Here is a 12,121-nt window from a genome sequence, read left to right as displayed (position 1 = left end):
GCAAACTGTATCATCTTAGGTCATTTATAACTTCCTGCAAATCATACAAAAATCATACGAGGTGACACACATAATCATTCGACAAAAATTCATACTTATGTCAGGTAACAAGTGAACTCATTTATTTTTGTACATAAGTTATGGATCTAGAAATTACAGAGCTACGGTGTTGCCTGTATTATAACCTAACTTCTACATTTACTTGACTGTGAAGTTCTTGCAATGCGTATACAAAACAATAAACCACAAGAGAAACTTATCTAGTTCTTTCGTACTCACATTTTCTGACAACCTGATAAGTAGGTAGTATATTACATTTGTTTAGCGCTCCGCTCCTCAATAACTGCACTACCATTGCCATTTTGGCGAGTTGCCTTCCGACAGCTGCTTAAATTAGTCTTTGGCGGATTTGGATATGCATCAGCTGTAGAGTCGATAGGGCGTTACCACACCTAAATTGGTCACTGCGACTTCTATATTCATTTTACTTTCCATAATTAAAGCATGAAATATTTTTCACTGCCTGAAGCTCCCCTATTTGTGATCGAGGTGGTAAGGTCTCCAATCTCTTGCGTTTCCATGACGTTGCTTTGAAATGAAAGAAATTATACGTAAAAAGCGCTGAATTTTACCTAAATTAAATTGGGAACGATAATAAATCCCGAATTAGTTGCACTGTACCATAGGTTTTATTGCAAGATAAAACCGCTGCCACAATCGATGTATGCGTGACGTCGTGTAGCTTCTCTTTCTGACAAATGAACTTCGAAACCCATGCCAGCAGACAGCGTGTGTTGTGCAACGAAGCTATGGGTATGTGATAGTAAACAGTAGAAGGAAACATGGGAAAAAAGAATAGAAATAGTAGCAGCCTAGGGAGGGCTTTAATCAGGGATAGATTTGGCTCTTCCCAAAGGAACAGGAAAGGTGCGGACTCGTTGGTAAGTCATTGAGCACTATACATGCCCTCCGTTCATTTTTAACGATTAGAAAGTGAATGATTTTCTTTCGTAGTTGCATACTGCCGAGATCAATGATGGTTATGACTGGGGAAGGCTTAATCTTCAGTCTGTCACAGAAGAGAGTTCGTTTCAAGAATTCCTGTCGACTGCGGAACTTGCTGGAACTGAATTTCAGGTACATTTCACACAATAAACGATTCTTCTTTTAATGCACTCCGTCAGTTTGCTTAGAACCCCAGGCACGTGGTTGAATATACAGGATATTACATTCATATTCAGACCTCCTGCTCATTGTGTAGACTTTAGGTTGTACTGACACTGTCATGGTTAGCTGCATAGATGGAATAATAAATTGTGTGTGTTTGTGTTTAGTAGCTTTTCACGATATGAACTTGACAAGACATGCAATAATGGCTACCATTTTGCCAGTTTGCTGCTCCTCACAACAAAATGAGGGGTGTCACTATTGGTGTCTCAGGAGACATCTTCGGATATAGAGGAATACTCAATATGAGTCATAGGCTTTGACCACTGTCATGGGAACATACAACAAACGCCGTAAATGAGACGATGACTATAACTTTACATTATTGGTAATCTTTTTTTTTTCCAAGGTAAGGTACAGGTCAATCTGTCTACATAACCAATCTTTTTTTAGTATCACATTAGTTGGCTTCACGACCTGTCAACTGAGCTGTCACAATCTAGTTTTTTTTTTACAAATTCGATTGCTTTGGCAACTAAGAGTAGAACTGTGAATAAATGCACCCAAAGGAGACTTGACAGCTGTAATTAACATAACATCACCGGCCAAAGCCGACGACTCATACTGAACGCTCCTCTTGATCCGGCATCTTCACTTGTCAGAATCTTAGCATTTTGCAGTGTTAGCAGGGGTCATACTCATATCTATTACTAAGTGACTATCCTGGAACTCAGTACTAGTTGAAGATTGCTTATCTAATGGCTTACAGGGGCAACAAAATTTTGATTTTCAGTATTTTGCATAGTAATTGACTGAATTTAAGCATTCAAAAAGCTCTCATCATCTTCTCAATAAGAGGTGTATTGTTATGTTAAAAGTTTAACATAACCCAAGTACTACAGTTAGGAAGTGTGTGTGTGTGTGTGTGTGTGTGTGTGTGTGTGTGTGTTTTGCGCGCTTAGCAACTTCCAACAAACCTCTAAACATAATTTTAAACCTTTCAAAAACTTTTTCTCACATCAGATATTTAAAACATAAAGTTCTCTGTAATCAGATGTTTGAAGCTGTTTCATGCATAGGAATTTCATTCTTTGAAGAATCAGTGGTGTGTTGGTATGCAAGAGAAATGGTGACAATTGGTACAATGTGTGTTCTTGCCAACTTCTTTTGCCTAACCTGACTTGGGATTTTAAATGTCGTGTTCTGAACTTTGATGGATTTTTGTAATTGTCTTTTTTTGCTCTGTTTTCATCTTGAGACTGATGATATGGCTGATTAAGTTAAACAAATTTGTAGTTCTTTGGGAATCTCTCCATGTTTTTATCTGTTTTTTTGGTGACTTCTGTATTTTTTTTTAAGGGATGCAATATAGTTGTTGAAATTTGCAGGCAGAAAAGTTGAATATAAAATTTGTGGACCCAAAGGCCACAGTTGGACTTTTGACTGATGAGGAGAAAAGGAAAATAAGAGAGACCCAGGAGAAGAACAAACACTTGGTGGGAATTCCAAGAAGGTAAGTCAGTGGGGAGGTGGTTGTTGCCTATGGCCAATCTAATGGCTTCTCATACCTGCTTTACTGTTGTTTGGCTTGTATGTTTATCTCAGTCCAATAACTTGATTTCTGCAGCTCTCCACACTGGTGTATATGTGCAAGTCACTTTATCTGCTTAGCTACTGCAACCTACACCCATTTGAACCTGCTTACTGAGTTACTGTAGTTTTTTCCTTCTTTCTCTAAAATCCCCCCCCCCCCTTTCCCCCAAACTTCCTTCCACTACTGACGTAACTGTTCACTGATCCCACAGCATGTAGTCTATTAAATGACACAATCTTTAAGACAAGTTGTGCAAAAATGTTCACTCATCTCAAATTTGATTTGTTGCCTCTTTATTGTTCATGATCTTCACCATTGTTGTCATAGGAGAATTGTATTTCCAGGTCTATAGCTGGTAGTTTTTTAGAATAGAGATCTCACTGCTGTACTTTGTTTTTATCTTGGTTATTGATATTTCGTTCTTTGTGACTGGCTTTGACATTCGTATTCTGAATTGCACATTCTTGTAATTTGTGATGATATTGAACTGGAAGAGGTCTTGTCACTGGTCATGGTTAGGAAAACTAGTCGCATAAAATGAAAACACTGAAAAAGGAGTAGTAGTCTAGCTGTAGATCTATTATTCAGAAAACAGTTGCCGCCTCATTGGTTATCCAATCAACTCAGCTGACCTAAGCATCCTTTTGTTTTGTCACATTTCAAAAGCTTTTATTCTCTTCTTGTCTGAACTGCTCATATGGGTTCAAAATAAATAAATCGCCAGGTCCTGATGGGATTCCAATTCGGTTTTACAGAGAGGACTCTACTGCATTGGCTCCTTACTTAGCTTGCATTTATCGCTAATCTCTTGCCCAACGTAAAGTCCCGAGCAACTGGAAAAAAGCGCGGGTGACACCTGTATATAAGAAGGGTAGTAGGACAGATCCTCAGAATTACAGACCAATATCCTTAACATCAGTTTGTTGCAGGATTCTCGAACATATTCTCAGTTCGAATACAATGAATTTCCTTAAGACAGAGAAATTGCTGTCCATGCATCAGCACGGCTTTAGAAAGCATCGCTCCTGCGAAACGCAACTCACCCTTTTTTCACACGATATATTGCAATCCTTGGATGAAGGGTATCAGACGGATGCCATATTCCTTGACTTCCAGAAAGCGTTTGACTCATTACCTCACTGCAGACTCCTAACTAAGGTACGAGCATATGGGATTAATTCCCAAGTATGTGAGTGGTTCGAAGAAGTCTTCTGGAGTGCCCCAGGGAAGTGTGGTAGGTCCGCTGTTGTTTTCTATCTATGTAAATGATCTTTTGGATAGGGTGGATAGCAATGTGCAGCTGTTTGCTGATGGTGCTGTGGTGTACAGGAAGGTGTCGTCGTTGAGTGACTGTAGGAGGATACAAGATGACTTGGGCAAGATTTGTGATTGGTGTAAAGAATGGCAGCCAACTCTAAATATTAATGTTTGAATACTCCAATAGTAGAGTAGCGCTTGACACAGTCACGCCAATTAAATATTTGGGCGTATCATTGCAGAGCGATATGAAGTGGGACAAGCATGTAATGGCAGTTGTGGGGGAGGCGGATAGTCTTTGGTTCATTGGTAGAATTTTGGGAAGATGTGGTTCATCTGTAAAGGAGACCGCTTATAAAACACTAATATGACCTATTCTCGAGTACTGCTTGAGTGTTTGGGATCCCTATCTGGTCGGATTTGGGGAGGGCATAGAAGCATTTCAGAGGCGGGCTGCTAGATTTGTTACTGGTAGGTTTGGTCATCACGCGAGTGTTACGGAAATGCTTCAGGAACTTGGGTGGGAGTCTCTAGAGGAAAGGAGGCATTCTTTTCGTGAATCGCTACTGAGGAAATTTAGAGAACCAGCATTTGAGGCTGACTACAGTACAATTTTACTGCCGCCAACTTACATTTCGTGGAAAAACCACAAAGATAAGATAAGAGCGATTAGGGCTCGTACAGAGGCATATAGGCAGTCATTTTTCCCTCGTTCTGTTTGGTGTGGAACAGGGAGAGAAGATACTAGTTGTGGTACAAGGTACCCTCCGCCACGCACCATACGGTGGATTGCGGAGTATGTATGTAGATGTAGATTGTCCGCATTTCATTTTCATATAAGCCTGAACTCCAGACAATTACTTCCAGAAAAAGATTTTCCTGCACTTAAACTTATATATGAAGTTTAAAATGCTGTTGCCAATCTGCATTTTATAGACTCTTCACTTTGTTTGTCATTGTCAGTTATTTTCCTGCTGAAATAACAAAACTTATATGCTACTTTCAGTATCTAATTACCTACTCTGATACCCTCTGTGTCACCTGTTTCAATTCAGTGACACACTATTACATTTGTTGATGTATTTGAGAAATCACAAAAAAGAAGTATGAATTAAAGTTCAGGGAGAAGAAGTAAGAACTTTGAGTTTTGCTGATGACATCATAATCCTGTCACCGCAAAGGAATTGGAAGAGCAGTCAAATGGAGTGGACAGTGTCTTGAAAGAAGGATAGAAGATGAACATAAAAGCAAAACAAGGATAATGGAATGTAGTTAAATTAAATCAGGTGGTACTGAGAGAATTAGATTAGGAAACAAGAAACTAAAAGTAGTTGCTGAGGTTTGCTATTTCTGCAGCAAAATAACTAATGATGGCCAAAGTAGAGAGGGTATAAAATTTACACTGGCAATGGGAATAAAAGAAGAGAAATTTATCAACATTGAATGTAGATTTAAGTGCTAGGAAGCCTTTTCTGAAGGGACATGAAACTTGGACGATAAATAGTTTAGACAAGAAAAGATTAGAGGCTTTTGAAATGTGGTGCTACAGAGGAAAGCTGAGATTCCGTGGATAAAGTGTGTATCTAATGACTAGGTTCTAAATAGAATTTGGGCAAAAAGAAATTTGTGACACAACTTGACTAAAAGAAGGGATCGGCTGTTAGGACTTACTCTGAGATATCAAGGGATCAACAACTTAATGGGGGGGGGGGGGGGGTTCAAAATTGTAGATGGAGTCCAAGAGATGAATGCAGTAAGCAGATTCAGAATGATATAGGTTGCAATAGTTATTCAAAGATGAAGAGGCTTGCACAAGATAAAGTAACACTGAGAGCTGCATCCAAGCAGTGTTTGGGCTGAAGATGACAACAACAATGTTATATAATCTCTTCAAGATGCAACCAAACTGTACAGAGAGCCAACTAAAGTGCACATAAGATGTAGAAAGCTCTTTCACTGCATGGTGCTGCTTGTAACTTCTTCGTTCAGTTGTAGACAATGTGCTGGTAGAATACAGTAGTCAATGAGAACGGCTGAGTCTAATCATTTCTTTCAGTGGAAAATCAAATTGATTACATTTTTTTTAGATGGACAATAGGAAGAAAACTGGATGTGCAGACCGGCTGACCTGTAGTGAAACCTGAGGAAGATGGTACTGGAATGTGACAATTTGGTTGCAAGTTGGCAAAGCTAATGTATTCAACATGAAAATATGGTTGCTGTAAGATAGTGACGTGTACTGTAGCCTGAGATATATGTTTGTCATTGTGATAACCTACTTATATGTCTTATTTCCAGTTTTACCAAAAACTCCTACAGTTTGTTTAAAGTGTAATCCATTAGGAAAAAATGACAGCTAGCTTTATTTATGCACCATGAGAAATTGCAAAAGACCAATCTGACTGACTACCAACAATTGACTCATGATTTATTGTGTTCACGTCCCAGCATTCACTGTCCACACAGTTACCAAATGTCATACGCAGTGGAAGAACTGAGTACACCATTAGTGTACTTTTATCCAAAGTGTGCTCGTTCATGGTATGATGCAAATGTTAGGAACAAATCTCCGTGTAAGTTTGGACACTGCGAATGGGAGAATAGTATGTGGTAACTACTATCTGTTGAATAGGTACCGTATTTACTCGAATCTAAGTCGCACTTTTTTCCGGTTTTTGTAATCCAAAAAACTGCCTGCGGCTTAGAATTGAGTGCAAAGTAAGCAGAAGTTCTGAAATATGTTGGTAGGTGCCGCCACAACTAACTTATGCCGTCGAATATATGTAGCACTACACAGGCATGCTTTGCAGGCACAAAGATAAATGCTGGCGCAAAAACCTCTGCGTCAGTAAATAAATTAAAAAAAAAGGTTGAAGACAAGCATTTTTTCTCCGCCCCGAATTTCGACCACTGCATTTTCATACATTATCCAACGAAGTAAATGCAAATTCCGTATTGTTCATCTTCGAATGTAGCAGCTTTTCAATGTACTACGAAAATCAGACCGGCAAGACTGTTTGCGATGTTTGTCAGTATGGCCAATTCTACGTTCTGAATTTTTTCCTACTTGTTAGAAGAGATGGTTGCTAATAGGAACTTTATGAATTGTGAATCACATGCAGTGTTCTCTTCACCATAAGAATAATACAAATATAAACATTTTGCCATGTATTTTTTCGTGTTTGCTGCTGTCTCATTTAAATCCTGTCTGCCTAATAAACTACGAAGCTAGAGCGATATAACAGCAAACACGGAAGTATACACATATCATATCATGTTTATATTCATATTATTCTTATGTCTAATAGTGTTGGTGAGAATTGAAGCACAGCAATTGACTAAATTTTTAAATCGAAGATGACTAATTTCTATGTAGAAAGTAATGAACTGAAGAGGCGCCTGCAAAGATTTTCTAACGGAGAAAAATTTTCACTAAACTCTCGTTCAGAACATCTTCTATCATACGCAGTTCATTATTTGGTTCGTGTTGATCATTATCAAAGAAAGCAGCAGTGTAAATAACAACAAATAGCCGTTTCTTGCCATTGTTTCACTACTGAGCCAATTCCTCTCTCTCTTTTTTTTTTTTTTTTTTTTTTTTTTTTTAAATTGTAAGCCGCGGTAGCACGCACAAAAGCAAACCGTACCGCGAGCGGCGAAAGGCCGTAAACGCGCCCTATCAGAATGCGACAAACAATGCATGACACAGTACAGTAATGCATTTTCAGCTTAGAGTGAAGTAAACACCTATAACAAAGACAATGGCGTTTATCAGATCAAATGAAAATAAGCAATCAATTCAAACCAGACGAAGCACGTGAAAAAGGAAGGGTACCCGTATAAATACGGATGGAGCACCTGACATAACAGTGGCTACTTGGTAAAGCTTAACTGTTAAGGTTACGACTCGCACAAAACTACTGTAGCTGTATCTTCATCCATTCGACCTCAATTGTGTCTCATGCTACAATGAATCAACTTTGTTTCGATTTGGAGGTGCGGCCTAAAACTTTTCCTCCCCCTTGAATTTCGAGTCTCAAATTTCAGGTGCGGCTTAGGTTCGGGAAAATTTTTTTCCTCGATTTTGAGTCTCATTTTTCAGGTGCGGCTTAGATTCGAGTAAATACGGTATATCTTTATGCACCTACTGCGGAAATATTGTTCCTGACCTAAAGTCTAGATCAGGACCAGTGAGAGTGCTCATAGGTTGACAGTGTATCAGTTCTGCGTAGCCAATGGGACGATTCTTTGACGTAGCCAGTGAGAGATGAGAAGACAGGCAATATATTTCTAGCACCAAAATTGAAACCATTGTCTTGTTTGAAAGAAATATTTTATGATTATGGCGGCCAGTGCTATAAAGTGGACTGATTTAAATGATTTCATTCTGCGTGGCGATGTCATCTGCTAGGGCACGTCTCACAGGTTAATTGCAGGTACATGAAAATGTATCAAATGTGGTGTGAAATGGAGAATGTAGGTGGGTCAATGATATTTTGTGTGAGTCGCACATTTAGTGTATTAAAAACAGGTCCACCTACCTGCTTCCATGATTTAATTAAAAGACATCAATCCACTCACTCAATGTGCTCCCGCAGATCAATTGGTTGGCAACACAGAGCAGAAAAAATATTTCACTGCTCTTTCGAATATGTCACGGGGTGCGATGCTGTCCTTTGTTTGAAGATACTAGCACAATTTAAATAGCTATGACTCGAACAAGGAGTAATTAATTTTATAATTCTCATTTATAGCTGCGTTTCACCCTTTCTTCCGAATGCATCACTTCGAAACACGTCATCGACATTCTGCTCTTTCATTGGTTGCATAAAACAAACAGCTGATGCACCTCCTTTTGTTCCCCTCTTACCCTCAGGGCAAGTGCCGACAATATTCCTGTGCGAAACATGTAAGTACACCACAGGCCCTATGCTAGATGCTTACCTTCTTTCTGTTTCTGATGCATATTGACTTTCCCATTATTTTTTATATATCATTTCAGATGAAATCATTAACATATATAGTGTGGTGCACAAAATGTGTTACCAATTGTTTCTTTCACAATTTACGACACACATTAGATGTCCTGCTGGCATCTCTACAGCATCTCTACAGCAGTACCGGCAGAGCTTGGACAAACAAATGAGTTACGAAATGACGTGTAATTCACGATACTGCTGCAATGGCTGACAATGGAAGACTGACAACACAGCAATGATTGGCAATTGTGTTACTTTTTCATGAAACGAAAAGCCTCGTTGTGACTCAGAGGCGTTTTCGACAACAGTTTAATAAACGATGGGTCCCTTGCAAGAAGACCATCCACAGGTTGTACGATAAATTTGTATGGGAAGGAACAGTATTGGAAGCGAAGCGATCTAGGCCTAAGCCTGTTTGTTCGCCGGAGAATATTGAAGCGGTACAAGTTGCTGCACAGAGAAGTCTCAGGAAATCGTGTAGAAAGGCAGCAGTGCAACTGGGAATATCCAGACGCTCCGTTCAACCCATTCTTAAAAGTGACCTCCATATGTACCCGTACAAGATGACCTGTGCACAGAAGCTCACTGAAGAACAGAAGCAGCAGAGACTACTGTTTGCTCAGTGGGCGGAGGATAGGGAAGAAACTCTCAACGACGTTTGGTTTTCAGATGAGGTGCATTTTCATTTGTATGGTGTAATTAACAAACAAAGTGTACGTTTTTGGGCCACTGAAAACCCCCAAGTGCTTCATGAACGACAACATTATGCTCCGAGGATTACAGCGTGGGCAGCAATTTCCAGTCACGGACTTATTGGACCCTTTTCTTTGAAGAAACTGTGAACAGCGAGTGTTATTTGAGCATGCTTTGCAATAGCTTCATTCCACAGCTTCTTGCTACTGCCTTGCCCTTCAACACGCAGTGGTTCATGCAAGATGGAGCAAGGCCACATACTGCAAACACTGTGTTGGAGTTTTTACACGAGCATTTCGACATGCGGATCATTTCACTCAGGTTTCCAGGTCGCTTCAATGATGGACAAAACTGGCCCCCAATAGTCTAGACCTCAATCCATGTGACTTTTTTCTTTGGGGGTACCTAAATGAAAAAATTTTCCCTAAATGTCCACAAGATTTAATGGAGCTCAGAAGACTTATTCTTCAAGCTTGCAGTGAAATTACGGAAGACATGTGCCGTAGGGTAATCACTAACTTCAGTGTTCGTTTGAAGGAAGTTAGGAAACGAAATGGTGCACTTATTGAGCATGTGCTGAGTTAGAACAAATCTCCATGGATGGCTTTTCATTGCAGTGTATGTTCCTTTCAGATTGTATTGACAATAAAGTTTATATTAAAAAACAAAATGGTAACACATTTCGTGCGCCACCCTGTGTATCAACGGTTTCATCTGAAATATGAATCTCTGTTTTCATGACAAAATAATATGAATTAATCGCATTGTGTGGATGTCCCTTTCTTCATTTTCTGCGTTTGTTTTACAAGAGTATGTTTTATTGGCATACTGTCCTCTCCGGGATGTGCTCCTCGAGTTTTCTTGCACTCTCCCCGTCGGTTCGTGGAATCGATCTATTTTGTGGTCCTAAAGTATCAGTTGCCCTTATGATCTTTTGGTATCTCAGGGTTTCAGGCTGCTACTATCTTTTATGCAGGCAGCTGTGAAACTGCGGGTAAGATGGGATGTGCTTTTACACCTCCTGTCGGTCACGAGTCGGGGACACCGTACATTGCTGGGAACATATAGTGTTTTTACAGTAGAGCTGATAGCCCTCAGCAGAGCCCTTTGTTTTGTTAAACGAGCCTCCGTTGACCGCATTTTAATATTTAGTGACTCATCAAGCAGTCTTCAGGTCGTCGATCAGTGTAGCTCGTGTCACCCTGTTTGTCCCTGCTATTTGTGACCTTCTTACTACCCTTAGCCCTGCTGCCTGCTCAGTTGTCTTTGTCAGGATCCCAAGTCATACGGGTGTCCCAGGGAGTGAACTGGTCGATTGTTTGTCTAGGGGAGTGATTACTCGCATCATCGTTCGCTTTGATAATCCCAGTTCTGGATTTGCGAGTGTAAATAAGACCTGTGCCCACTCGGAGATAGAATGACGTGTGGTGGACTAAGCCCTCTAATAAACTGCTGTGCTGCTCTCTTCCTTCTGTTCCTCTCGGAAGATGTCCACCGCCGTATGCTCCCTCTGCACCATTCCTACTGTGGTACCCTGTAGTTTTATTTTGTGGTTGGGGAGCCTTACAGAAATTAGCTGGTATTCTGGCAGAATGCTCCCTCTTTCTGGCTCCCCGTGCTGAACTTGGTCTTTCAAATTCTTTGCCTCTAATATTGGCAGACGATTTGTAGGAGGTTGCACTAGTCTGTGAAAATGGTTTTTATTATCAGATATAATGTTTTAACCTACCTTTGGGGTGGGGCGGCTGGGGTTGCACGGCTTCCAACTATTATGGACTGTTCATAAGTGTTACAGATTTATCACCTTAGGTAGGCTTATGGGAAGTTGCTAAAAGGAAATACACATTTTACAATTTGAAGTGTAAAAAAAAATGGGAAAATGTTCCATTTACATTTTGATAATCATACACTATTAAAATGTTGTATAGATTGTAATGTTTTTATTTACGAAGCCCGTCTACGAATCGTTTCATTTCCGTGGGTTACTGAGATAGGTTATCCTGAGTGATGATGAAAATGTTTTGTTTTGTGTTTGTCAGGCTAAAAAAGAGTAATAAAACTGCTTTTGAACCAACTGACACCACAAGATTAAAGGTATTCATTTGTAAGCTGTCACCGGCCGGGGTGGCTGAGCGGTTCTAGGTGCTACAGTCTGGAACTGCGCGACTGCTATGGTCGCAGGTTCGAACCCTGCCTCGGGCATGGGTTTGTGTGATGTCCTTAGGTTAGTTAGTTCTAAGTGCTAGGGGACTGATGACCTCAGAAGTTAAGTCACATAGTGCTCAGAGCCATTTGAACCATTTGTAAGCTGTTGCACTTGTTCCATGAAGATACCTTTTTCTAAAAAGGTGATGTCACTACATGCACAGTTCGTCAATTAATCTGTACATGCCACACTGGCACTATTATAATAATGGCCACCTCCATTAAA

The 12,121-nt window shown here is 40.0% G+C and overlaps 2 protein-coding genes across 3 annotated transcripts in view; one reads left to right on the top strand and one right to left on the bottom strand.

Moving 5' to 3' along the window:
- LOC124720111 (NADH dehydrogenase [ubiquinone] 1 beta subcomplex subunit 8, mitochondrial) overlaps nucleotides 1–437 on the bottom strand; it is a 30,035-nt gene extending 29,598 nt beyond the window's left edge. Inside the window, exon 1 of the mRNA XM_047245406.1 lies at nucleotides 280–437. Within this exon, the coding sequence (XP_047101362.1) occupies nucleotides 280–361 (82 nt within the window). The 5' untranslated portion in view covers nucleotides 362–437. The remainder of the gene's footprint in view (nucleotides 1–279) is intronic.
- A 328-nt stretch (nucleotides 438–765) lies between these two features.
- Nucleotides 766–12,121, top strand: part of LOC124720110 (large subunit GTPase 1 homolog) — a 171,788-nt gene continuing 160,432 nt past the window's right edge. For both annotated transcript variants that reach the window (XM_047245405.1, XM_047245404.1), the window contains exons 1-3: nucleotides 766–941; nucleotides 1,015–1,137; nucleotides 2,556–2,680. In XM_047245405.1, the coding sequence (XP_047101361.1) occupies nucleotides 843–941; nucleotides 1,015–1,137; nucleotides 2,556–2,680 (347 nt within the window). In that variant the 5' untranslated portion in view covers nucleotides 766–842. The remainder of the gene's footprint in view (nucleotides 942–1,014; nucleotides 1,138–2,555; nucleotides 2,681–12,121) is intronic.

Source organism: Schistocerca piceifrons, chromosome 11 (assembly GCF_021461385.2).
Source record: "Schistocerca piceifrons isolate TAMUIC-IGC-003096 chromosome 11, iqSchPice1.1, whole genome shotgun sequence".
NCBI lineage: Eukaryota > Metazoa > Arthropoda > Insecta > Orthoptera > Acrididae > Schistocerca > Schistocerca piceifrons.
The sequence above is the reverse complement of the archived record's forward strand: the minus strand, read 5'-3'. Positions and strand labels throughout refer to the sequence as shown.